This window comes from Capricornis sumatraensis, chromosome 9 (genome assembly GCF_032405125.1).
Source record: "Capricornis sumatraensis isolate serow.1 chromosome 9, serow.2, whole genome shotgun sequence".
NCBI lineage: Eukaryota > Metazoa > Chordata > Mammalia > Artiodactyla > Bovidae > Capricornis > Capricornis sumatraensis.
In genome coordinates, this window is record NC_091077.1 from 43,230,102 (window position 1) to 43,255,241 (window position 25,140).

General features: G+C 59.8%; 3 protein-coding genes across 9 annotated transcripts in view; 1 reads left to right on the forward strand and 2 right to left on the reverse strand.

The window, feature by feature from the left end:
- Positions 1-2,072: 2,072 nt before the first annotated feature.
- On the reverse strand, positions 2,073-6,532 carry POLR2E (RNA polymerase II, I and III subunit E). The gene is made up of 7 exons (XM_068980064.1): positions 6,369-6,532; positions 4,762-4,936; positions 3,847-3,962; positions 3,418-3,498; positions 3,029-3,087; positions 2,838-2,916; positions 2,073-2,731 (listed from the first exon to the last, which is right to left on the reverse strand). The coding sequence occupies exons 1-7, from the start codon at positions 6,423-6,425 to the stop codon at positions 2,666-2,668; spliced, it is 633 nt and encodes a 210-aa protein (XP_068836165.1). The 5' UTR covers positions 6,426-6,532; the 3' UTR covers positions 2,073-2,665.
- Positions 6,533-11,411: 4,879 nt separating this feature from the next.
- GPX4 (glutathione peroxidase 4) lies at positions 11,412-13,738 on the forward strand. 3 transcript variants are annotated; one of them, XM_068980396.1, is made up of 7 exons: positions 11,412-11,522; positions 12,494-12,588; positions 12,666-12,810; positions 12,949-13,100; positions 13,212-13,236; positions 13,378-13,437; positions 13,510-13,738. In XM_068980396.1, exons 1-7 carry the CDS (start codon positions 11,439-11,441, stop codon positions 13,540-13,542), a joined length of 594 nt encoding a protein of 197 aa, XP_068836497.1. In that variant the 5' UTR covers positions 11,412-11,438; the 3' UTR covers positions 13,543-13,738. The 3 variants fall into 3 exon arrangements, with proteins under 3 accessions (XP_068836497.1, XP_068836495.1, XP_068836496.1); XM_068980394.1 differs by lacking the exon at positions 11,412-11,522 and adding an exon at positions 12,015-12,269; XM_068980395.1 differs by lacking the exon at positions 11,412-11,522 and adding an exon at positions 12,015-12,227.
- A 1,355-nt stretch (positions 13,739-15,093) lies between these two features.
- Positions 15,094-25,140, reverse strand: part of SBNO2 (strawberry notch homolog 2) — a 38,611-nt gene continuing 28,564 nt past the window's right edge. For all 5 annotated transcript variants that reach the window (XM_068979341.1, XM_068979343.1, XM_068979345.1 and 2 more), the window contains 21 exons: positions 23,833-23,950; positions 23,501-23,606; positions 22,968-23,121; positions 22,161-22,337; positions 21,810-21,907; positions 21,017-21,099; positions 19,984-20,175; positions 19,606-19,775; positions 19,036-19,167; positions 18,497-18,632; positions 18,311-18,423; positions 18,139-18,210; positions 17,934-18,042; positions 17,745-17,819; positions 17,485-17,628; positions 17,311-17,405; positions 17,126-17,218; positions 16,845-16,976; positions 16,591-16,667; positions 16,315-16,505; positions 15,094-16,216 (listed from right to left, as the gene is read on the reverse strand). In XM_068979341.1, coding sequence (XP_068835442.1) covers positions 15,720-16,216; positions 16,315-16,505; positions 16,591-16,667; positions 16,845-16,976; positions 17,126-17,218; positions 17,311-17,405; positions 17,485-17,628; positions 17,745-17,819; positions 17,934-18,042; positions 18,139-18,210; positions 18,311-18,423; positions 18,497-18,632; positions 19,036-19,167; positions 19,606-19,775; positions 19,984-20,175; positions 21,017-21,099; positions 21,810-21,907; positions 22,161-22,337; positions 22,968-23,121; positions 23,501-23,606; positions 23,833-23,950 — 2,964 coding nt within the window. In that variant the 3' untranslated portion in view covers positions 15,094-15,719. The remainder of the gene's footprint in view (positions 16,217-16,314; positions 16,506-16,590; positions 16,668-16,844; positions 16,977-17,125; positions 17,219-17,310; positions 17,406-17,484; positions 17,629-17,744; positions 17,820-17,933; positions 18,043-18,138; positions 18,211-18,310; positions 18,424-18,496; positions 18,633-19,035; positions 19,168-19,605; positions 19,776-19,983; positions 20,176-21,016; positions 21,100-21,809; positions 21,908-22,160; positions 22,338-22,967; positions 23,122-23,500; positions 23,607-23,832; positions 23,951-25,140) is intronic.

Below are 25,140 nucleotides of genomic sequence, written 5' to 3' on the forward strand. Positions count from 1 at the left end.
TCCCCAAGCAACAAGCAGGGGTTGGGGGGGCCCCAAAGGAGAGCTGGTACCGCTGGTGGAACATCCACACCTTGCATCTAGGCCCCGCACCTGTGGGCAGGCCTGCACCCAGCCCCCTCCACTAAGCCCCCTATCAGAAGAAAAGGAGTTTTCAGGGAACCAATGCACTGATTCTAGAGTTCACTAGCAAGAGTAAAAATCTAAGAACATCCAAGACTGTAAACCACATGTTTCTGCCATGTTAACCTGCATAGTTCACAAGCATAGCACATGGACACGGTTGTGCAACCATCCCCACCATCATCTCCAGAACTTTCTCATCTTCCCAAACTGAAACTCTGGTCCCCAGGAAACACCAATTCCCTCTCTCTTCCCAGTCCCTGGCCCCCCAGCACCTTTTACTTCTGTCTCTGTAGACCTGACTGCTTAGAGATCCCAGGTAAATGGAATCAGATAGAATTTGTCCATCTACATCTGGCTTATTCTGGCTGAGACAGTTTTGAAAAACAACGTATGTCTGTTTTAGAGAAAGGGGAGACCTGCTTGCCTGTTAAGATGTACTGTAAAATTATGATTTTAAAACCTAAGTTTTGGGAAGGGATGTTCAAGAGGGAGGGGGCATATGTATACCTACGGCTGATTCATGTTGATGTGTGGCAGAAACCAACACAGTATTTAAAAAAAAAAAAAAACACCTAAATTTATCAATTAAAAGAGGATCTCAACAGACTCACATGGGTCTATGCGTTCACTACAAGAGAGTGGAAACTCAGGGCAGCACTATTCCTCAATAAACAGTGTCAAGAGCACCATCTGTCTGTGGGAAAGTGACCACCCCAGGTCACACGATGCCCAGGAATAAACTCAGAATTTGAGACCCACAAATAAAGACTACAGGGGGATGGACGTCCCTGGGGTCCAGTGGTAGAAAAACACTACATGGGACACCTAAGAAATATAAAATGTGGGGAAACCGTTTTGTAATTTGTGCCTAGGATATATAAAGAACCCCTAAAACTCAGGAATGGAAGACAAATAACCCAGTTAAACAAGAAGCAAAGGACCTGTGCACAGACACGTATCTGAGGTAACCCACAGGTAGCTGGCAAGCCCCATGCTCACCACCACAGCACCTGGCAAGGGAACCGGAACCACAGCGCCACCACTGGCCACCCTGTACCCCCTCCCCGTCCCCCAGGCCATAAGAACCAGTGCTGGCAAGGAGGTGGAAGCCAGTGGGACCGCTCCATGGGGCTCAGGAATGAGAAACGGGGCAGCCACAGGGAAGACAGTGTGACAGCTTCTCCAAAGGGTGACCAGAGCTTCTGCAAGACCAATTCTACTCCAACATACACACCACACCCAGAAAAATAAATACAACCACAGCAATGTGTACCTGGATGCTCACAGCAACACTACTCATAATGGAAACAACCTCGGTCCATCAGCTGAAGAAGAAACACAGTGTCCCTCCACACACGGGAGCGCCCCTCAGCCAGGAAAAGGAGAGAAGCCCTGACACGGCTACCACGTGGACAGACCCTGAGAACATGATGCTCAGGAAGGCAGCAGACACAGGACACACAGGGTGTGATTCCACTGGTGGGAAACGTCCAGAACAGGCAGATCGACAAACAGAGTTAGTGGTAGTCGGGCTAGGGTGACTGCTAACAGGATGGGGCTTTCTTTTAGAGTGATGGAGTGTTCCACAGTTGACTGTGGTGCACAACTCTGCATGTACTAAAAATCACAGAACCATGAACTTTAAACGAGTGAACTGTATGGTATGTAGATCGCACGTCAACGAAGCTATTAATTAAAAATACAAACAGTGGCACTTAGCCTGGGGAGGGAGGCCTCTGAAGTCAGTATAGAGGAAAACTAGGTAGTCTGACCCCCAACTTCTATGGAAGAAGAGCACCAAGAAGCAAAGCTAGCAGGTGTGCTGGAGCTCCACCCCTGCCTCCTCCAGGGGAAGTGAGCAGTGACCCTGTGGAGTGGCTAAGAGCCTGAGCAAGGCTGCTCACAGCAAACCCAGAGTTGTTTTGCCTTGGTCTTCAGATAAGTGAATTTATTACTCAAAATAGCTTTAATTCTTTAAGACGCCCAGCATTCCAAAGCAACCAAATCCCAGTTTCCATCTCACCGCTGCTGTCCTCAGAGCCCCTGGACAGGCAGCATCAGGGCCACCGTGGGGGACACAGCGAGGGGAGGCCAGAGGATGCCGGGCCACCCTGAGGTGTCCTGGCCCCTCCAGAGGCACCGTCAGCTGGGATCCAGGGCCAGGGCTTGGCATCCAGGAGAGGCTGCAGGGACTCTCAGCCCAGGAAAGGCAGATCCTAGGCCCAAGGCGAAGCACCCTAGGATCCAGGGGGAGCAGAGGCAAGGTTCCCAAGGCAACCAGCTCCCACACTCCTGGCCGGGAGCAGTGGGGGTGGGGTGGGGAGAGGGGGTGGTCACAACAGTCTCTCTGTCCCCCAGGGGACATGCTGGCAGAGAAACGGACAGTTAGTCGTGTGATCCGTGACTGTTCATCACAGAAGCTGGGTACAACCAGGCCGGAACTGGGGCTGCCTCCAGAGAGGGAAGTGGTGCGGTGCGCTCACAAGAGTGGGATGAGTACCACTGCCTGGGCCCTCGACGCCAGCTGTCTGTCCACAGGCAGCTACTGTACCAGCCGGTAGGTGATGTACCTGCCCGCAGTCTCGCTCGGCCGGATGATCTTCACCACCTAGAGGCAGGAAGCAGAGCTGGAGTGGTGCAGGAGCAGCAGCCTGGGTTCCCTCCGCCCTGCCCAGAAGCCCTGGCTCTAGTTCCACCCTGGGAGGGCTTCTTACCTGTCCGCGCTTTATCCCAAAGTAGCGCGCCACAGGGTCTCCTGCCTGGATCCTGGGCAGCTGGTTCTCTCGGAGTTTACTGGGTAGCAGGTCAGGGAAAAGGCCTCACTGGACTGACTGGGGGTCTGGGGTTGGGGTGAAAGGCAGGGTGGGGAGAGGAGCTGGGCCCAGTCAGGGGCCAGAAAGGATACTACCGGGCCAGCAGTTCCGTTACCTCTTCCTTGGTCATGACCACATGCTCCGGGACCAGCTGTGAGAAGAGAACCCGGGCTCCATGGGATGACAGACCCTAGGAGCCCCCAGGGGAGGGGTACGGCTCACGTTCCAAGCGTCTGAGCCAGTCCTAACTCCACACTGGGAGGGAGGGGGTGCATGTCTGGGCCACAGGGCACAATCCTGGGAGCCGGGGCTGCAGGGGAGATAGAAACTGCACCCCGCCCCCCAACTCCTGACTGAAGGCTGGATCGCCCTACCTTCTTTCCACACTGGGGGGCCCCCCGGACGTCTGCTGTTCCTGAAAAGGTGAGGGGCTGGGGGCTGGGTCTCCAGTCTCATCCCACCCGAGCCCCCGCCCCCTTACCTCATGCTCTGTGATGTTGATGAGCAGCTCCTGCTGCAGAAACTGCTCCAAGATGTACTTGGGTGCCATGTCAACCAGGGACTGGAAGAGACGTCAACCCTCAAGTGCAGCAGGGGCAGCCGCCCACCCCTCTGTGGCCCCGAGGCCTGCCCCAACCCAGCTCCTCCTCATGGGCAGCTAGCACCCTGGAAGTGGAGCAGGGTTTACCTTTGTGGCTTAGAAAGACATCGCGCATCATAAATTGGGAAACCCCACCCAACTCCGCCCAGGCTCTCAGCACAGTAATAAGGCCTTCATCTCACATCAAGAAAGGTGAGTACCTGTCAGGATGCTCCCAGGGTGGCTGGGAGCTAGTGTGGCAGCCGGTCCCTGGGCCTGGGGACAGAGGTGCTGGCCAGGCTCCATCCCACCCTGGCGGGGCGGGCTTACCTGCTTGGCAGAGGGCGTCATGCCCTGCTGCACCACAATGAGGGCACGTGTGATGTTCTCCTCCTGCATGCGCTGACAGTACACCTTGATGGTCTTGATGCCCACCTTGGGCTCCTCTGCAGGCAGAGCACAGGCTGATCAGTGCTGCGGGGCCCCTTCCCATCGGGCACCCAGGTTCTAGCCTGGCTCTGCCAAGGCACTGCGGTGCCACTCCCACTCTCGGGCCTCAGCCTCCCCGTGTGCAAAGCAAGAACCGGGCAGCTGGTTCCCAGAATGGGGGAGCTGGCTGCCTCCAGGTCACATGGGAGCTGACAAGTGCCCTGGGCGCCCTGGACCTCAGGGACCTCTTCTGGAAGTGGGGTCTGGGAGTCTGGGCTTGGCCAGGGCTCAGTGGCTCTGAGGTTTGGGAAGCCCTGGATTTGGTTTAGTCTTGGAGTTCATGAGACAAGGGCTGGGGTTCTCAGAGGTGAGCTGACCCGGAGAGTATGGTCCTGCCAGACACAGACCACCCATCTCCATGCCGCAGCAGTGGGGGTCCTCATGGTCTTGGCAGCATGCAGGGCCTGCCACAGAACAGGCGGACCCTAGGAGCCCAGCAGGTCAGCACCTAGGGCAGCCCCAGGGTCTGTGTGCAGTACGTCCGCCCCTTCCAGCTGCTCTCACTTCCTATTCCACTAACCCACTCTGCCCCCAAAGTCCCTCTGTTGGGGTCCTGGCCCTGGAATCTCAGAATGAAACTGTATTTGGAAATGTGATCTTTAGGCCCAGAGAGAATGGATGGGTGATCGAGAAGAGGGAAGCTGGACAAGGGGTCCCCAGAGCAAGGAGGGCAGGGGACAGAAGGATAAGGGTGGGTGCATGACTCTGGGGCGCACAGCAGGTGGCTGCTGTGAGCTGGCCCTGAGCAGCCCTCACCTGGGAAGAAGACGAACATCTGGTCGGTAGGGTCGTCGTTGTGGGCCACCAGCACCGTGAGGTCCGTGCGCCTCGGCCGCCCTTCACTGGGCTTGTCCCCAAACTGGGCCTTGAACTCCTCCAGAGTCTGGTCCAGCTCGTCCTGGGTCACCAGGTAACCACGGTCATGGCACAGCTGCAGAGAGAAAGGGCAGGTGATCGATCGCACAGTGGAGATGGGACAGCAGCCAGAGCTCCGGTGGGTGAGGCCACCGCAGAGGAGACTGCGGAAAGGCCTGGGATGCACGCGGGGATGAGTCCAGAGCCAGGCCCCAGGGCGTAGGTCTGACAGGTACAGCAGGCCGGGTGGGTGTTGGCTGGGAAACCAGGCAAAAGCCTGAGGCCCAGCAGTTCAAGGTCCTGCTCAGAAACTAGGGCTCTGTGAGCACACAGACTAGGTGAGGACCCAGACAGAGAAAGGAAGGTTGGAGCTGCCACCCAGCCCTGCCCACATCCCCCACCCCCCGCCGAGTCTCCATTCAGAGACCTGGGTCTCCTCTCCCGCAGCCCCGACACCATCAGGTAGAAGCGCAGCTGCTCCCGCCCTGTCTTGAGTAGCTCTGCCAAGTGTTGGAGAGGCTGGGTCATAGCCCAGCCTTAGCTCCAGCACAATTCCCAGGAGGCTGGGTGCTCTTGATCAAGGCCCCAAGTCTTTGTGGCATCACACTGGACCCCTCTCACATGGTGGCTTAAAGCATGTGGTACACAGAAAAAGCTGGTGTGACTGCTGTGACACTGAGACTGAGTTGGTGGGCAAGGCATCTAAGTAACCACCAGACAGCGGTCAGACCAGCCCACCAGGGTTCCTTCCACCGTCAAGAACCCGGGATTCTGCGTTATGCACTTAAGGTGGTGCTGATAAGACAGGCTGGGAGCTGGGACCCTTTGCGGCAGCGCCTGCACTTGGACAAACATCTCCAGCAACAGAATACCCAGAAACCATGCGGGACTAAAAATAACCGTGCAATTGCCCAGCTCGAGCAAATGATAGACAAAAACAAAAAGTCAAAACCTCCACTTCTGAGGTGCCGGAAGCAAAAGCTGGGTGCCAGGCGTGATCCCTGCACACAGCACCACCCAGAGGGTAGGCAGACCACCCAAGTCATCACTCTGGCATGACCCCTGGACCCGCGCCCACCCTCATCCCATTCAAAACGACCTAAGAAGGGCGCCTGTTGCTTGTTTTCGCTCCCTCCTGCTGCAGCATAAGCTCCAACAAAGCCTTGCCTGAACTTCTAGTCTGGCCTGTTATCAATTCTTACTGATTAAGAACTTCAAGGATCAGGGGCTGTAACACCACAACCTTCCAGAAACACAAATACAAGGCGGCCCAGCGTCTCCCGCCTTCCCTCTCTCCAGCTCGAGCGAGATCCTGACCCCTTCTCGGGGGGCTCTGGGGCTCGACTCCTCCGCTCCAGCCGCGCGGCCGCGGGTGAAGAGGCTCGTCCCCATCAGCGGGCCCTAGCACCCGCCGTTCACGCCTCGGCCGCCACGTGCCCAGTTCTTCTGGCGCAGCCAGGCACGCCCTCACCGCGTTCTCCAAGGAGGGCTGCCTCCGCGCGGCTCACCTGCATGATGGTCTTGCGGATCTTCCACAGCCGGTATGTCTCCTCCTCATCGTCCATGACTGCCGCCGCTCTCACACACTGCGCCTGCGACCGGCACGACCCGGGCCCACAGTGCCTACTCCGAGTCCTGATCAGGCCCCCAACACGTCGTCTACCCGTGCAGGGCTGTCGCAGGCGAACGCCTGAATACAGCGACCTTCGGGAGCGGCACTGCCAAGGGCAGCCCTAGCCTTACTAAAGCGGCGGTTGGTTGCGCGAGCAGCTTTCAAACAGCACCGCCCACCCGCCCCTCGGAAGTTCTCGCGATGCTTTGACTGCAAGGCTTCTCGGGAGTGGTGGTTTTTGCTCAACGTCAGTCTGGACAGTGTTTAGAATCTGGAGAGACTGAGGAAGTGTGAGCGGAGCCTCGGTTTTCCGTTTTGTATAATGAAAAGAATAAAGTGTCCCCCATTTTAGAGGATCTAAAGAGATGCTCGTACTTGGGAGGAGCTTGGTATAGTTCCTGGTGCTTACAAAATGCAGCTGAGCCCCAGCCCAGCCCCTGCTTGGATACCCCAAGAGTGCACAACCTCTTCTGCATCGGCCCTTCCCCTCCGAGTTCGTTCAGGAGGTTTGTTCAGGCCTGCTCAGCCCAGCTTACTTGTGTCAGTAACTTCTCATTCAGTAATATATTAATTCAATGATTCAGTATTTAATGAGGAGCCAAAGGGACGGGGAACAAAACAGACCAAGCATCCTTACATGCCAGGGAGAGACAGGACAGAAACAGCGGACATAAGTAAATGATACAGCGTGTTAGAAGGAGACAGTGCTGTGGAAGAAAAAATAGAGAAGTCTCAAATGTGGTCAGGGAAGGTTCCAACAAAAATCCAAAGGGTGAGAGGGTAGAAGCCCTGGGGATGTCGAGGAAAGTGTATCAGGTGGCAGGTACAGCATGTGCAAAGGCCCTGAGGCCTAGTATGTTGGCAGCAAGGAGGCCTGTGGGTCAGAGGGTCAGGTGGGGCAGATCTTGGGAGCCCTTGCTGGTTGGGTTTGAGAAGTTTGTGCTTGCAGCCATTTTCAGCATCTCCACATGGCAGAAACAGGGAGACCAAGGAGTGGGCTAGGGAGGACTGTCCTGGCCAGAGATAGATGAGGCTTCAAGTGAAGGGTGAGCTGTGGGCAGGTCTAGGGTGTCCAGAAGGCAGAGCTCATAGGATCTGTAGGTGGACAGGATGTGGAAAGACACAGAGACAAGCAGAGGAGGAAGAACAGACCTCGGTGGGGAGGCGTAGAAGGCAGATCTGGAGCAGATCTTGGATATGGTGAGCTCGGGACTCCTGGGGGACCCTACGGGGAGACATCCAGGGGACAGTAGGGCACAAGCCTGGAACTCAGGATGAGCTTGGAGTGGAGGCTGATGTGGATGTTGTGGGCGCACAGTGCAGACTGGAGTTGAGAGGCTGATGAGGTCACAGAGCGCATCAGAAGTCAGGCCTGAGCCCTGAAGCTGGGAGGAGGGGAGGAAACGGCAGAAGGCAAAGAGATGTGGTTACCTGGGCTCCAGTGCTGGCTGTACGACCTGGGCACATTACTTAACCTCTCTGTGCCTCAATGTCCCCCTCCTCCTTTGTAGAACAGGGGCAAGAACAGAGCCCACTGCATATGTACTTGGCTGAAGATTGCAGGGCACTACCTAAGTGTTCCTGAAACAGAATAAAGGGTGGGTAGAAACCTGGTATCCTGGAGTCAGGTGAAGGAGGTATCTGGAGGAGGGGGGTGGAGCAGCTGTCAAAGCAGGTCTGCGGACTGAGAAGGGGACTGGCCCAGGGGCCACTGTTTGTGACCACAGAGGGCAGATCCAGGGAGGAGGCCTTTCTTTATGGGAGGAAAGAAATTGGAGATGTGGATGAAGGGGGAGAAAGAGAGGCGTTCTAGAGTGGGTTTTATTTATTTTATTTTTGGCTGCATTGGGTATTAGCAGCTGAGCACAGGCTTTCTCTAGTTGTGGCGAGTGGAGGCTACTCTCTAGATGTGGTGCACAAACTTCTCATTTCGGTGGCTTCTCTTGTTGCAGAGCACCGGCTCTAGGGTGCCTGGACTTAGTAGTTGTGACGCACAGGCTTAGTTGCCCTCCAGCATGTTAGATCTTCCTGGACCAGGGATTGAACCATGTTTCCTGCATTGGCGGGTGGATTCTTAACCACTGAGCCACCAGGGATGCCCTAGAGTGAGTTTTAAGATGGGAGAAAGTGTCTAGGTAATGGGCAAATCTGAGTGGGAGAGGGGGCAGAACTGCTGGAGGTTCCCAAGGGCAGCCTGGAGTTTACCCAGGGAAGGCCCAGGTGTGGGTGGCAGGGGATTTTAGGTGACCTTGCTGTTCCTTGGGGCAGGGAAGAGGGGAGAATGGACTCACAGGAGCAGGTGGGCCCCATCCCATCGCCCATGAATCAGAATTCTGCCTGTGACTGAGTGACCTCAGCAATGGGATATGGAGTTGCAACTTTCTCCTGGGAACCCGCCACCGTGCAGCTCTGCCAATTGGCAGAGCCCAGGGGTCAGAAATCAGGCCACCCACCCCCACACACACACACACACTCCTGGCTGGGGATGTGAAATCCAGCAGCAGCTGTGGGGAAGCCTGGCAGCTCCTTTTAACACCTAGAGTGACCATGTGAGCCAGCAATTCCACTCCTGGGTACATGCCCAGGAGAAATGAAAACATACGCCTATGCAAAAAGTCTTGTACAGCATCACAAAGCCAAATGGTACAATAGCACAATACTCATTAATGGATATATGGGTAAACACAATATAGTCCATTCATTTCATAGGATATTACTCAGCCATGAAAAGCAGCACTGACACACACTATAATGTGGATGAACCTTGAAAACATGATGCTCATAGAGAGAAGCCTCACACAAGAGGCCACCTAGTATATGACTCCATTGATGTGAATAGTCCAGGACAGGCAAATCCACACAGAGTAGATTCATGGTTGTCAGGGGCTGAGGTAGGGAGATGGAGGAGACTGGTAATGGGGACAGGGTTTCTTTTTGAATGACATAAGTGACACAGAAAGCAAAGAAGTGCTGTCTAATTCCACTCATGGGAATTTTAACGGGGTGAGGAAATAGATGGTGGGTGCCAGGGGTTGGGGTGGGTGACTACAAAATGGGGATGGAGTTTATTTTGGGGTGATAAGAATGTTCTGGAATTGGATAGTGGTGATGGTCCCACAACTTTGTGAATATTCTAAAAATCACTGTATGCTTTGGTTAAAATGGTGAATTTTATGTTATGTGAATTTTAAACTCAAAGGCCACCACAGGGGAGCCTTCCTGGGGCCTGGATGGGGCTTCCCCAGGATTCCACTGCCTCCTCTGTAAGGGGAGGAATGTTTGGAACAGCAGTGAATCCCCAGGCACAAAGCCCTCCCAGAGCCAGTGGAACCACAGCCAGCAGCTCGTCCTGCCCCCTCTGCTCTCAATGTAACTGGTATGAAGTCAGGACTGGGGTCAGACCTTGCCCATGTCTCCCCTGCAGTGGGCTCCATGGGGAGGGGGAGTCATTCTAAGCTATTTTCCTGGAAACCCTCAAGTAACCAGTCAGAGGGTGGCCATCTTCATGACAAAGTTACAGATCCCACCATAAGGGAAACTAGGAGCAGCTGTGTCGTTCTGAGGGCCACTCAGACTGGCTGGTGTGGGCCTTGACACCCAGTGCTGCCCGCCCCCCACCCCAGGCGGAAGTGAGGGGAGATTTCCTGAGAAGTGAGATAGCTAAGCTGAGACAATGAGGGCTCCAGCAAAGATGTGACTTCAAAACTCATCGGCTCTGGTTAATCAGGCTGAGAGGCAGAAGTACATGAAGGCTGTTGTGCAAGACAGGAGTGTGGCAACGTGGCCCCAGGGATCCTGTCCCCTTTGCCACCAAATGCGGCCTACTAAGCCCCCTGGGGCAGGCCTAGGTTGCAGGGTGTGTGTGTCTGTGTTGTGTGTGTGGGGCGTTCCCCCAAATAAGCCCAGCTCCCGAAGTCCTGCCCCCAAGGCCTCTGCAGAAACATCCACCGGGAGGTTCCAAGAAGAGAAAAACTGACCAACAGCACAAGCTGAAACCACCCTCCTGGCCGAAGGTCAACGTCCTTCCGCCGCTGGGGGTGGGGGGTGGGGGGCAGCCAGGCGGGCTGTGGAATTCCGTGACTCAGCTCCCAAGAATGGGATGGCCCTGCTCTCTGGGCCGTGGCCCAACGCCCGAGCCTCGAGTGGAAATGCGCCAGGAGCCAGATCAGCGGGCGCTCTGTCCCCTACCGCGTGCACTCGTGCTGTGTCACGTTGGAAGTGACAATAAACTTCTCTGGTCTTGTGTTTTCCTTTCTAAGCACACACCAGCGCGTCCGCTCAGAGAAGGGGGCGGGACCACAAGGTAACTGCCGAAGCTTCCCTTACCCGCACAGGGCTCACGTGTCACTTATATAAGCGGCTAAGCCTGCGCTGTCCAAGGGCGGCGACCTCCGGCCGTGCGCTCATTGCGCACCCTGCGGCAGCGCCACCGCCATCCGGGCCTGTCGCCGCCGGTGACCTCCAGGCCCTCGTAGCGACACCGCAGCCCGTGTGGGGGTAGTCCGACGCCCAGCGTGGTTTTATTTACATTTCAAAGAAACAAATAGGTGTTCAGTAAATGAGGCATATTTTCTGAAAGTTCGAGCCAACCTTTCCCCCCACCACCCCGATCCCCTGCCACGGGCTTCCAGTAGTATCTCAAGTTGTCAGGCATCCTTCAGTGCGGATAACTGTCCGCCACGCAGCTCCGCGCCGCCTGCGCGAACGCCACAGCCCGCCCGCGCACGAGCATGCGCAGTCACATGCAGCGAAAAAAACCGCAGCCCTGCCCAGGCCCCGCCCCACCAGCCTCACTCCGGCTTCCCATTGGCTGGTGTAGGCACGCGTCTGCGACGCCTGAGCATCCGACCAGTGAGAGTGTTGCTGGGCGTGGCGTAGGGCGGGGAGGTAAGGCCCGCCGGCGCGCGTCCATTGGTCGGTTCGGCGAGGGGAGGAGCGCTGCTTTCCCGAGCCCCCCACCGCCGAGATGAGCTTTAGCCGTCTGTACCGCCTGCTCAAGCCAGCGCTACTCTGCGGGGCTCTGGCTGCCCCGGGCCTGGCCAGCACCATGGTGAGTGCGGCGCCGCCGGCCGGCCAGTGGGCCGTTCGGCGGGCGCGCGACCTGCCTTCTGGCGACCTTGGGCGGCGGGCGCCGGCCGTCCCCTCCGCGGCCATTCGGACCGGGGCTAGAGCGCTGGCTGGGGTCACGGTCCGAGTATGGGTCAGGGACCGAGGCGGCGTCCGGGGGGCCGGAGACAGGGCTGGGCGGTCAGAACCCAAGGTTGGAAGCCCCCGACGCGCACAGGCTGCTGTATCGGGGCAGCTGGGGGTGGCGCCGTCGGCCTCTGGCTCCCCGACTGCGGCCTGGAGAGTGGGGGCGGCCTAAGGGGTGGAAATCCGGGATCACGCGCCGCGGGTCATCACTGCCCCTCCCCCGCCCTGCGGGCCCCGGGGCCTCTTGCGGTGGCGTCACAGAGGAGCGGCCTGGTGCCCTTGGCTACCGGCCCTTTGTCCCCGGGGCCCGGCGCTCGGTGGGCACAAGTTCAGTCAGAGACCGGCGGGCATGGGCCGCGCAGCCTCCTGCTCCCCGGGTCGTCGCGGGCAGCGGCGCCGGTTGCCGGCCGGACGACGGCGCCGAGCCCCCCGAAGGCGGAGGGCTCGGGTATGCGGTCGCAGGAGGGCGCGCCCGCGGCGGAGGAGGCCAGCTCCTGAGAGCCCTGGGCTGGCGGGACCCCCGTCCGGGGAGAGCGGCTGCGCCACCGAATCCCAAGACCCGGTGCGCACGGAGGCCCCCACACCCAGCGGCCTCCCCCATCCGGTGGGGCACCTGGCAGGGTCCCGAGCCCTCCCTAGGTCTCAATGACTCCGGCCCAGTGCGCCCTGTTGTACAGGGGAGACTTTGAGGAGGAGCCTCACATTTTGCTTAGTCCCAGGGCCCGAGTTTTTCTCCCTTAGGTACCCTGGGCTGGGCGAGTGGGCCGAGCGGCTGCGGGCGCCACGCCCCGAGGTCAGTCGGCCGCTCAGCCTGTCCTTGCCTTGCAGTGCGCGTCCCGCGACGACTGGCGCTGTGCTCGCTCCATGCACGAATTCTCAGCCAAGGACATCGACGGGCGCATGGTTAACCTGGACAAGTACCGGTGGGTCCTTGCCCACTTGGTGGGGGCGGCGAGGGTAAGGTCGTGGCCCTGACCTGACCGCCTCATCCCATCTCCAGGGGCCACGTGTGCATCGTTACCAATGTGGCCTCGCAATGAGGCAAGACTGACGTAAACTACACTCAGCTGGTCGACCTGCACGCCCGATACGCCGAGTGTGGTTTACGGATCCTGGCCTTCCCTTGCAACCAGTTTGGGAGGCAGGTGCGTCGTGGCTGGCCCTGGGTGTCCCTGTGTGTCCCTTTGTGCGGGCTGGGGAGAGGAGCTGTGTGTGGAAGCAGGGACTAAAGGGGGTATAGGCCCCTCCCCACTCACCCCCCTCCCTAACGCGGGTCTACACAGGAGCCAGGGAGTAACGCGGAGATCAAAGAGTTCGCTGCTGGCTATAACGTCAAATTCGATTTGTTCAGCAAGATCTGTGTAAATGGGGACGACGCCCACCCTCTGTGGAAATGGATGAAAGTCCAGCCCAAGGGGAGGGGCATGCTGGGAAAGTGAGTTGGGGGCTGGAGGACCGTGGAGGACGGGATGGCTTCCCCAGGGCAGTGGAGGGGGGGATCTGCAACTGCCAAGGGATTCCTCACAACCTCATGCTTCTTTTGTAGCGCCATCAAATGGAACTTCACCAAGGTAAGGGGGGGTCAGGGGCCCTTGGCAGGGTGGACAGACACAGCCACCAGCCACAGATGTGCTGCTTTGAGAGTCCAGAGCCATGGGGATGGCAGGTGCAGGCCACTGGCTCACCTCAGCACCACGGTGGCCTCCTTGCAGTTCCTCATTGATAAGAACGGCTGTGTGGTGAAGCGGTATGGTCCCATGGAAGAGCCCCTGGTAGGTGCCTGTCTGGGGAGCCCGCTGGGGGAACTCGGGAAAAGTCGTCCCTCACCCTCTTCTCCCCCGCAGGTGATAGAGAAGGATCTGCCGTGCTACCTCTAGCTCCACAAGGTGCTGCCCCTACCCAAGCCTGCTGCCTGTGTTCCGAGGAGCCTTCCCCTGGTGCCTATGATGGTCTGTCTGAAAACCAGCCCCTGGTGGGGCAGACCTGAGAACCTGGCGTGCACTCCTGCCGGAGGAAGTTCCCTTGGCCTGGCTGCGGCTTGGCAGCCCCACCCCTGGCTGCCTTGTGGGAATAAAATGTACAACACAGATTGGCTTGCTCCTGGCTTTTGCTAACCCAGGGCTCAGAGGCAGGTGTCATCAACTCCCCAGGCTGAGGGAGGTGGGGGCAAGTGGGAGGTGGAGTTCCTTCAGGGTTCAGAGGGCTCCATCTGTCCTTCTGCCTGGGGTTGCTAATCTCCTCAGCCCGGCCCAGCCGAGCGGATCCTGGGGGAGATAATGCCTCCCCATTGGCTACTGCTCTCAGCCCAGATGGCCTTGGTCTCCTCTAGTGTACCCAGGTGTGGGAGATCAGGGGACCTGGGCTTGTGACCCTGCCGTTGGGAGGCCCGCTGCACCCAGGCTGGGTATCATGCCAAGCTGGTTTGGGTACCGAGCCATGCCTGGCAGGGACTGCTCACCATGCTGGCCTTGCGATGAGGACAGAGTCCGGGCATCAGGCCTGCCCATGGGCTTCACCTGGCAGATGCAGCCCCTCTCCCTGGAAGGGCTGTGGGTGGGTACAGCCTACCTGCTGCTCAAAGGGGCCATCCTGTGAGAGTGAGAGGCAGGCAGGCAGACAGCTGTAGCCTGGCTGAGCTGGCTCCCCTCCTGCCCCCACCAGCCAGAAAGATCAGCAGCCTTCCCCCAGGAGTGGGGACCTATAGGGGAGGGGACTGGCCACGTCTGGATGGCAGGTCAAGAGCCACCTCCACCACCCTTGGCTGCTTCTAGGAGGGTCTCCTGACTGCTCCCTAGACCAACTTCCAGGCCATGGGCTGGGCATGCTCCCCAGTTTCCAGGAACAGTTGGGCATCCCGTCCTGCCTTCCAGACTGAGCCCAACTCTTGGGCTCTCCTGTCCCTGGGCTACCCTGCCTGCCACACCCAACACCATCTGGAGCAGACCTGGGAAGAAACCAAGGCAGAGATGGCAGTCAGTCCAGATCAAGGGGTTCTGAGGAACGGGACTCAGCATCACCAAGGGGGTCCCAGTGGGGTCACATCTCTAGTGGGCAGGGAGCAGGGCATCTGGTCCAAGGCTCCAGGGGCTTGGTATAGTTAGTTCAGAGGCAGCTGGCCTGCTGTCCCGGTGCCAGGATCACATTGGACAAAGGGCCCAGTGGGGTGGGGTCTCCCCTAGCCTGGCCCCAGGCATCCACAGGGCCAGGCACCATTGTGGGTGAGATGAGCTGGCAGAGATGAGGGCCAGCAGTCACTCTGACCTCACCCACACCCCACTGGGAAGGAACACGCAGGGCACCCACCACCATTGCCCCCCCCCACCCCGCTGCCCTGCAGGTCGCAGCAGCAGACAGCCTGGCAAGTAGTGAAAAGGCACATATATTTAAAAAAGATCTCTTTACATATATACACTTGAATTAATTATAAATACAAATAGAAACCAGGGGGCCAGCCACCAGCTCTGCAGGGATTCCAGGCCCCTGAGAGAGGTGGCTGGACAATAATTTAGGGCACAGAGAGCAGGGAGGGGTTGCATATATTAAGAGGGGATCTGCCCCTTGGAGCCCCCCAGAGGCGGTGGGGCCCTGAGCACCTGGGGTTTTCCTGAGTTTCCAGCTCCTGGGGCCACCCAGTTTTGTGGATGTCAGGGGTATAGGCCTGACCGGGCCTTGTAAGGTGGGTGGGGTGGGAGCCCTGGAGCCCCAACCCAGGCCTGGAGGGGGCGCAGTAGAGGATAGAGGCACAGAGAAGGGCCACCACCCCAGGCCCTGCCCGGGCCCCAAGTATCCTGAGTGGGGGCTGCACTAGGCCACTGCCCACCAGGCAAGGCCTCAGAGGGCCCCCCAGGGCGGACAGCATTTTCGGGGTCTGCCCAGGCACCGGGCGGGAAGGCACTGCAATAGAGGCCTCGGGAGGCTGGACGAAGGGCCCCTGGCCCTGCTCCGCTCAGTAGTCGGCTGGGGTCCTGGCCCTGCTCAGCTAGCCACCCTCTTGCCCGTGTAGACGGGAGCCTATTACGGATAAATAAGTTTCGTTCAGGAAGGATGCCTGGACCTAGGAGTTGGGAAAGGGGGGGCTGAACTGAATGACGCTCTGCCGCTCTGGTGCTCCACCTGCCGGTGCGCCCGCTGCCCCTGCACCCAGAGGGCCCAGAGGGCCCAGAGGGCCGGGTGGCTCGGCTGGCGGCGCGGTGTTGAGGGAGCGCAGCATGTCCTCCAGCACCTCCTTGAAGTTGATTTCGCAGCCCTGGTGCAGGAGTGCCACTGGGTCAGCCGGGGTGTCGGGGGTGTCAGGGGCGCCCAGCAGCTGGCTGCCAGGGCCGGGGCCCAGGGCTGGGAAGGTGAAGGGTGAGGGCGCGGGGAAGGCCTGGGCCGGTGGGCTATATGTGAGGTCCAGGACCTCCCCGGGGCCGAAGGGCAGAGCAAGCGGGCGGGGGGTGGGCGGCGGCGCGAGGAGACCCCGAGTGCGTGCTTGCTTGCGCTTCACGTCGTCATCCATCAGCTGCAGCTCCTGCAGGACACGGCGCACGCAGACCTCTGGGATCTTGATGCCTGCGGGGGGTGGGGCGGGGCAGGGGTGGGAGCATCAGGGCCTGCGGGGCGGAGCTGAGGCTGCCCACCTCCCCCAGCCCGCTGGTGCCTTGACTCACCGACTTGTTTCTTCTTGTCCTTGGTCTTGAGGCGCACGATCTGCAGGTAGCTGCTGCTGGTGACGTCGGCCATGACGGCGGCGATGCGGCCCCACACCCGCAGCAAGGCCCCGCACAGCATGTAGTGGTGGCGCAGCCGCAGGCCCTGCATGCAGTCCTTGCCTTCCTGCACCAGCCGGCAGTGCCGGTTCCTGCGAGGGACTGCGGCTCACACCAGCTGCCACGCAAGCAAGCGCGTGCCCCCAACAGTCCCCCCAGGCCACTCCGGGCCCTCACCATGTGGTGTGGCTGCAGTGCGTCAACGAGAAGGTGTAGCTGCTTTCCCAGGGCTCCCTGGCCTCCTCTGCTGTCACCTGCGGACACAGCGGATTGAGCCCCTGCACGAGCCTGTCCATGCTCCCCAGCTGGTCGGCGGGAAACTGTGTCGCAAAGGACCCAGGGCTGCTCATCCCCCACCTAGCGGCCAGGGCAGCCTGGGGGCTGCTGGACACTGGACCATTAAGGGTACAGAGGGGGCCCCGGGGACCTACCCGGTGGAACCTCCGGCTCAGGCTATCCAAGGACTCTAGCTGGCTCTGCCGTCCTATGTTGGGCTTGTACACGGTGAAGAGCTTGCCGCGGTTCTGCTGGGCCAGCAGGCAGCTGGGCTTGTTGCCGCGGACCTGGATGGGGCAGTGCACAGGGGTGCGCCGCGTATCCGAGAAAGCATGTCAACCAAGAGGGCGTGAGGATGGCCACTGCCCTCCCCTGACAACCCACCAGCCTGGGTCCTGCCCCTGGGAGAACGTTGGGGGCTTGCTGTAGGACCCACCTTGTAGGAGAGGTAGAAGCCGTCGTGGGTGCCCGTCAGCTCCAGTGACCGGGCGTAGGCCTCTTCCCACTTCAGGCCACGGTCCACACTGATCTGCGGGCACACAGGTGTCAGGTGATAGGAGGGGCGGTGAACAGGGTGGGGAGGGGCAGTGAGCGGGGCCGGGGCGGGGCAGAGCTGCTCACCTTGTAGAAGACCACCTGTCCATCCTGCGGGTGCCCAGGCGCCAGGAACACCTGCTGGCTCTCCTCGTAGATCTCATCAATGCCAGGGGCCAGGTCTGCAGAGGGTGAGCGGGTGAGTGGGCTGAGCGGTGGTCTGGGGCCTGGCCCAGGGGAAGGCAACCCCACAGGGCTTACCCAGGATGCCCATGTCGTATTTGCCCTCCCTCTTGTCGGCGGCAATAAGGTGGTCAAACGTGTCGGAGAAGTACTGGAAAAGCGCATTCTGCTTGTGCACCTCCAACCCCAGGATGCGGTTCAGGAACTTGCTGATGGAGCAGTCTGCGGATGGCAGGGTGCCTCAGGCTATGTCCAGGCGGCCTCCCTGTCTTCCCCCTCTCCCCTCATATCCGCCCCCTCCTCCCCATCCTGGAGGTGCCAGCCAGCGAGGGACTCACCCTTCTCCACGTCCAGGCAGCCGGACCGGGACTCGCGCCCTCCAATGCCCACTGACAGCAGCCCCTGCTTCATGTCTGTGGAGAGGGAGAGCCTCGCACGACTGCTGGCCACAGTCTACCGGGGCTCCCCTTCACCGCCAGTGTCTCCTGTGCCCCTGGTGTGTACGTGTGGGGGGTCTACCAGCTCACCGCGGAAGAAGGCGGCATCCCCTCCGGGGTAGCCCTGGGGCAGTGGCACTTTGCTCTCCGTCTGGCTTAGGATGGTGGTGAGGACACAGCTGAGCGCCCGGGCACCGTACTGTGGGGAGGGCCAAGGGCCATGTCAGAGACCGGGGCACCCCAGGTCTCAGCACCCCGGGAACACTCCTCTCCTGGGCCCCACCTCCTCAGGTACCTTGTTCTCAAAGTTGTACTTGCTCAGGTCCCGGGACTCAGTGGCACGGCGGTCCCCATGGGTCAGAGCCCCCTGTCCAGGATGGGAGGCCGTCACACGTTACTCATGTGTTGCTTCTCCTTGGCCCGCCCCCCTTGGGAGCTACCAGCCCGCCCCCTGCCTACAGGCTCACCAGGCTCTCCAGCCGCTTGGCCACGATGGAAGCAAACCTGCGCTCCCCCGCCAGCTCTGAAATAAGGAAGATGTACTCCGGCGCAGAGACCTGGTTGGAGCGGTGGGTCCGGCCTGGAGGCAGAAGGGGTGTTTAGGGACCAGGTGGGGCCCCTGGGGCGTGGCCTGGGGTGGGAGCAGGGCTCACCAAACTGCTGGATGGCTCGGTCAGCGCTCCAGGGCAGCTCCAGCGTCATGTGCACCCGGCGCCGCTGGTTCTGGACCCGGCGGTCAGCTTGGAGGGAGACGCCGGAGCTGGAGGCCTCTGAGATGATGGCCACAAGCTGGGACACAGGGTCGGGGATGGGTCAGAGGGGCGGCAGGGCGGGCAGCCTGCTCCACCTTGCCCCACACCCCATGTGCCCTGGGTTAACTGGAAGCATTCAGGGTGACCCACACAGAGTCAGGTATGTGTGTCCCTGAGGAGCCTCTGTGGGCTTAGAGTTAGAGTCAGGACCACCTTGAGTCACCCCCAGAGTCTGCTGGCCCTGCAGACATTAGACTGACAGAGGGCCTGGACGACTCAAACTGAAAGTGGGACTGGTGAGGGCTAGGGGGCCCCACTCAGGCACACAAGCACAGCACACACCCCTATACACAGCTGGTGGTCCTCCAGCCAGTCTATCAAGAGCCCTTCGCCTCTCAGCCCACATGCAGCCACCACACAGGGTGCCCCAGGGCCCCCACCTTCTCCCCACTCATGAAGCGTTCCTTCTCCCTGAGGTTCACGTGATCAATGGAGAGACCCTGCTCCGCTCGTGACTCGAACGCCACTGTCCCATCAGGTCTGGACACTACGCGGCCCTTCCTGCCGGTCATCTATGGCCATGGCGGGGAGAGAGGACAGGTTGTCAGCTGGTGTGGCCACCCAGGGGCTGGTCCCCATGGGCCTGTTTCCCCATCTGTCCCCCCATCTGGCTCCTGGGGCTCCTGGGTGTGGGTGGGTGGTGGGGGCTGCCAGAACCTGGCCTCTCCCTAGGCTCAGGTACCCATGGGGTCGTCAGCAGGCACGGTCACTACATCTTCCTGAGTCTTTTTATTGCAACCCGACCACATAGGACCAAGACAGATCTGAGATGGCACCAGGGCCTGTCCCAGGAAAGCGCACAGGCACACAGTGGAAGAGAGGAAGAGAGGAAGGGAAAGGGAGGGGTTTTGGAGGTTGGGCCTGGGCAGCACTGCCTGAAGGGGAAAGCAGGACACTGGACCCAGCAGCCACCCCCACCAAGCTGGCCACCAGAGGGCACCAGAGCTCACCTCAGCCACACACTCTGGGCCCCCCAGCTGGTCAATGAGCTCGTCCAGGGTGTTGACTGGCAGCTCCCGGCCCAGCGCCTGCACCTTGGCCAGCAAGTCCTGCTTCAGCCGCTCAACCCGCTCCAGGACACCGGGGCCGTGCAGGTCCCGCTGTGGGAGGCACAAGGGGCCTGTGGGGCCGGAGGGTCAGGGGGAACTGGACCAGGCTGCCTGTCCACAGCCCTGCTCCCAGCCCTGGGCCCTCAGGGGTGAGGGAGTCCATGGGTAGTGGGGGTCTAGAATCTTTCCCCGAACCCCTGGCTGCCCCTGCTCATGTGCCCCTGACTTCCTGCTCAGAGCCTGAGAAGCAAGGATGGGGAGGGCGGCATTGGGCCTCACCGCGGTCATCGGCCGGGAGCCCGATGGCGTCCACGATGACCACATCGTCGTCCAACAGGGACTCGGGCGAGGAGTGGAAGTCACTGTCCAGGCCGCCGTCCGACTCCGTGCTGCTGTCGTCACTGATGCGGATCACACCTGCCACCTCACATGCCAGTCTGGGTGCCTTGGCCCCACGGCCCCGTGGCCGCCCTGCAGGGGAGCAATCAAGGGTCACTGCAGCCTGGTCCCGGGGAGACTCCCAGTGGCCCAGGGACAGGCTGCATGCCTGGAGGTTAGGGCTTATAGCCCAAGCCCCTTCCCCCTGTGCAGCTGTGGCATGTCTGGGCCCTGCTGCTGGCGGGGACGTGTTACTGACCCTGCCAGACTTCCTGACATAGCAGTGTGTCCTTGGGTGGTGCCTGGGGAGGCCACGTGCCCCACCTCACAAGATGGCACTGGGTGGGTCGGCCAGAGGACATGCCCAAGCCCTCGGGGGTGGCGGTCCAGGGGCCCAAATAACCTGAATACTGTCCCAGACACCCTGGAGGGCGCTTCCAGCCTGAGGGGCAGGACTGGGCCCCAAGGCTGGCTGTGTGCTCTCAGGTGAGTTGCTTGGTCTCTCTGAGCCTCACTTCCCCCTGATGAGAGGATGCTCAGCCTTTGCCTGCAAGAACGGGGTGCAGTGTGTGCCTGCAGGTAGGTGCTCAGGCCACCCCCCTATCCTGGGGTGCTTTGTACAAGCTCCATCCTGGTCCCCTGGACCAGTGTGGTTTCAGGCTCACTTTCACCTGGGGAATACAAGGCCTTGCCTTCTGGGGATGCTGCTGGAGGCCTTGGGGATGCACTAGCCACACCACCATCCTGCAGCACTGGGGTTTTTTGCTGACTGAGCAGCTGCGCTGGAGGGCTGGGGTGGGGATGGGCTCAGGCCATGTGGCTGTGTGGCAGCACACCAACCTAGGTCAAGGGTCAGAAAGGAGGGAGGCTGGAGGGCTGGCAGAAGCAGTGAGAGGCCATAGGCACAAGGTCCAGGTGGGTGGCAGGCACTTACGCTTTCTCTTACTGCCTGCTCCTCTCTCTCGCCTTCTCTTGGTCGAAGGAAAGTGCTTCTGAATTAGCGACAAAAAGACGCCTCTGAAAGTGAGACGCAGAGTTTGTTTTCACTGGGAGACATGGAGGGGTTGGGTCCCATGTGTTAAGGGCTACTCTGCAGGGAGTGGATGCCTAGCACCAAGGGGCCCCAAGGGTGGGTCTGAGCACAGGGACTCAGAGAAGATGGGTAGAGGGGGAAGGAGCTGCAGGGACAGGGGCAGGGGTCCCACCAGGGTCCTACCCATACTTGGTGGGCAATGGATGAAATATAGGTGGGGGGCTGGGTGGGGCTCTGCCTGCAAGCGCTGATGGCTCTGAAGTAGAAGGGGGGCATCCTAGGGTAGGGGGCCCAAGGGAAGGGAGGACATGCTGGATCATGCGGGAAGAGATGGGATGAGGCAGAGCAGGCAAGGGGCCTTGTGCTAGGATCCTCGCCCAGGGTGAGAAGGGAGGCCAGGGGCTTCAGGGACCACCAGGGACAGTCCCTAAAATCTGCGTAGTCCTTGAATCAGCCCAATACCCATGTAGGGGGCAAGCCTGGGGAAGCCTCATTCGAAAGTCTCGGGACCCTGCTGGTGCCCACCGAGTGCTGGGTCCCCATGGTTACCCTTTCTGGCTTAATAACCTCGGCTGGACCTAAGGTCTCTGAGGGTCGGGGTCGGCTCCTTTGGCTGCGGTCACAGGCAGGGCCAGGCCCCAGGTCAGCCCCAGGGTTGGTCACACAGGGAAAGGGCCCTAAAGTTGTCACTCACTCGGCGGCGGACACGAAGCCATCAAGCTGTCCCTCCTTCTCGCCCAGCACCTCTCGGGTCCGTGCCTCACCTGTGGACTGCAGCCCGATGACCACACACTGCAGAGGAGGGTGTGTGTGAGCAGGCTTGGTACCCCTGCCCCCACACCCGCCCCTGCAGCTGGGAACGTGGGGCTGGCCTGTTACTCCGTCCTCCTTTCCCTGTGTTACTCAGGCTGCCAGACCCTAACAAGCCCACATCCCCTGGGACGTTAACCTGGCACCAATGGCTGGCCTCAGCTCCCAGACAACCCCGTTCTCCACACAAGCCTGTGCCCGCTTCTTTCTGGGGACTCAGCCCAGCCCAGCTCACCTTGTCCTGCGCCAGCTCCTCCTGGGCCAGCTCCACCAGCCGGTGCACCTTGGCGGCCACACACAGGTACTTGAAGAATCGCTGATGGGCTGACCAGAACTGGCCCCACAGGGACTTGCGCGACTCCAGGCCAATCCAATCGGCTGCCTGCTGGAACACGCCCAGGGCCTCGGCCCACTGCAACGACATGCAAAGCTCAGCTTGCTACTGCCGGCCCCCACCCCACAGAAATGTAGGGCCAGAGAACGGGGGCTGTAAGTGGGGCTATACAGAGGCCCTGGCGATAGCTGGATGGTCAGAAATGCTAAAAATCCAAGATGTATAACGTTCGGAAAGCCACGGTGAAAATGGCACTCATGTAATCAGAGAGTAAATGGCCAACACCTCCAGAGTCGTGGGGATATCTGCCCTGCCCGCCTCCTGCCACTGGCCCCCAGGGGACAGCGGGCCATGTCTGGGGCATCTGTAGTTGTCACCAGGGTGGGGGTTCTTGGTATTGACCTGGTCAGGCCAGAGAGGCTGTTCCACACCCTGTAACACCTAGAACGGCCCCATAGAGAGAACCTGAAACGGCCACCAGCTCTGGATCACGCCTGGGGGCAACGTGGGGAGGGGAGTCCGACAGAATCCCCAGCTAGAACGGGATTGAGATGCTGGGCTCCTGCCAAGGATGAGGTGGGTGGGCCAGCCGCTTCCTCCTGTCTACAGTCTGACTAATCTGAGTGGCGCCCTCAAGGGGAGATGCTGAAGGTGACGGGGCAGAACTCCAAGGGGACACCAAGGCTGTCTGTTAGGTCAGAGGCTCACCAGCAAGGCTGCCCGGTTATAGATGCGCTCGAAGGCTGGGGTCAGCGGGATCTCCTCAATGCGGAAGGTGACACCAGAGAAGCTGAGTTGGCGAGCGATGTACATGCCACTGACCTTCATGTCCATGGCCACAATCTCCATGGCGCCCACACCCCTGTGGGCAAGCACAGGCTGCCTGGGTGCCAGCTAGGGACCACATGCTAGGTCCCAAGAGATGGAGCCAGCGAGGTAGGGGCTGTCACTGTGGAGAGTGAGGAAGGACTAGGTGCAGAGGGTGCGGTGTGTGGGGCAGAGAGCATATGCAAAGGCCCTGTGGGTGAGCCTTGGAAAGAGAAAGTGGTCTGCCTTGGCAGGGGGCAGGGGAGGGCCCTTCCCCTGAGATGATTGGAGTACTAGGCAGAAAAAGCACGGAATTTTCATTCCAAGACTCCCCTGGTTGCCACAGGAGAGTGGGTGGGAGGGGTGCACCTTCACATATGAGAAGCAGGGCCCTCTGCGGCCCCACCTCCATCACGTGGGCATGAAGAGCGTACCTCTTCTCGATGGCGTGCAGAAATTCCTCGAAGGTCCGGAAGGGCGTGCCCTCACCCCAGATGCCCAGGCGGCTCATGTAGATCATGTTCCGGGGCTCAGAAGCACCTGGGGAGGGGGGCCGCTGTCAGCTCCTCTGACCTGGCTAGGTTGGCAGCCTTGGATGGGGCCCCAGAAATGGCATGAGGGCCAGCAACAGGGACCTGAGGCCCCTGACAGGGGCTGGTTTCTCTGCAGAGAGGCTGCAAGGTAGCCGGCAGGAGCCGGGCTGCAGATCGGATGCCCCTACAGCTGTGCTGGAGCAGGTATCACCCATCGATGAGAGGGCCCTCACCTGTGGCGCTGGCATAGACCACCCTGGCCAGGGGCAGTTTGTTCTGCAGGTCTAGCACGGCCTTGCCCATCTTGGTGGAGCTTGCATTCTTGGCTTTGTGGCACTCGTCGAACACAATCTGGGTTGGGCGTGGGTTAAGGACTATTCTGGAAGGCAGGCCGCCCCACAGACCCACCACACTGCTTCTCTTCCTGGCTGGGGGAAATCCAGAAGGTGTCTGGAGTCTCTAGCCACAGGGCGGGGTCCTTGGGGTGTCAGGCCACCAGGGCCACTGGAAAACAGCCTCTGGACCCCAGTGATGTTCACAGAAGTTGGAATACATAGAAAGTTCTTCATGTTTTCAGGGGAGCAAGTTACAGACAAGTAAGTCTTTTACAAACCTATCTGAAAGACAAGGTGTGAGTGCCATGTGTGTGCGCACGTGTCCACACAAATGTATAGAGGGTCGATGGAGAACTTGTGGGAACATGGGTGAGAAGGTTAGCCTGATGCCAACAGGCTACCCCCCAGTGAGGTTAACCTTGTTATTTTTCATGCTGTTGCTGAGCTGATGCATCAATAGACCTGCTGCTGTGTCTTGCTTGAGGGCCTCTGTACAGATTTTACCCTGTGAGCAGAGGACCCCAGGTCTCCTCTCATCAAGAGGAAGGGGGAGCCTCTGGAGAATGCAGCTGCCCCACTTCTGGGAACAAGGGTGGATCCTGGGAGGATAGAGCTTGAGGATCCTCTGTGGGCCCCTGCAGAAATTCCCAGAAGTTGTGGCCCTTGAATGCCCAGCTGTGGTGAGGCCAAGGTGGGTCCTCTGGAAGATTGTTACTGGTAAAAGGAGTGTGTGAAACAAGAAGAGGTGGACAGGACACAAACATCAGACTCTAGCTTATACTCTCCTACATTTCATTTTCCTACAGTTTGGTGTGAGCAAAAAGGAAGTAATCTCAGGCTTAAGAGCAAAGGAGGGAGAGGCGTGGGACCCACACCAGCTGGCAAAACTGGGGCAGGGGGGGCCTTTGGCCTGGCTCCCCTTTGGATTGCCTGGCCTGGCCGGCCCACTCAGCTCCACTACTAGGGGGCTGGATGAGGACAGGGCAGGAAGTACTCTCCAGACCTTGAGTCTCACCGCCTGGAGTGTCTCAGCCACCACCACCCTGACCCTGTGGACATGGGTCCGGCCCATTGGAGCCAGGAGGCCTAGGCAACCAGCCAGGGATGGGTAGCAACGGTCACTGAGGGCGAGCGTGGGACACCAGACCCTCCCTGCTGGGAATTCCTCCCGCACTTCCACCCCTCCAGAGCCTCCCAGGATGGGAC

Coding starts and splice junctions, on each gene's coding strand:
- POLR2E (XM_068980064.1), bottom strand. CDS start 6,425: ATGGACGATGAGGAGGAGACATACCGGCTGTGGAAGATCCGCAAGACC. Junction 3,499..3,846: donor TGACGCCCTCTGCCAAGCAG/GTAAGCCCGCCC, acceptor CGTCTCTTCCAG/TCCCTGGTTGACATGGCACC. Junction 2,917..3,028: donor ACGGAACTGCTGGCCCGGTA/GTATCCTTTCTG, acceptor CCTGCTACCCAG/TAAACTCCGAGAGAACCAGC.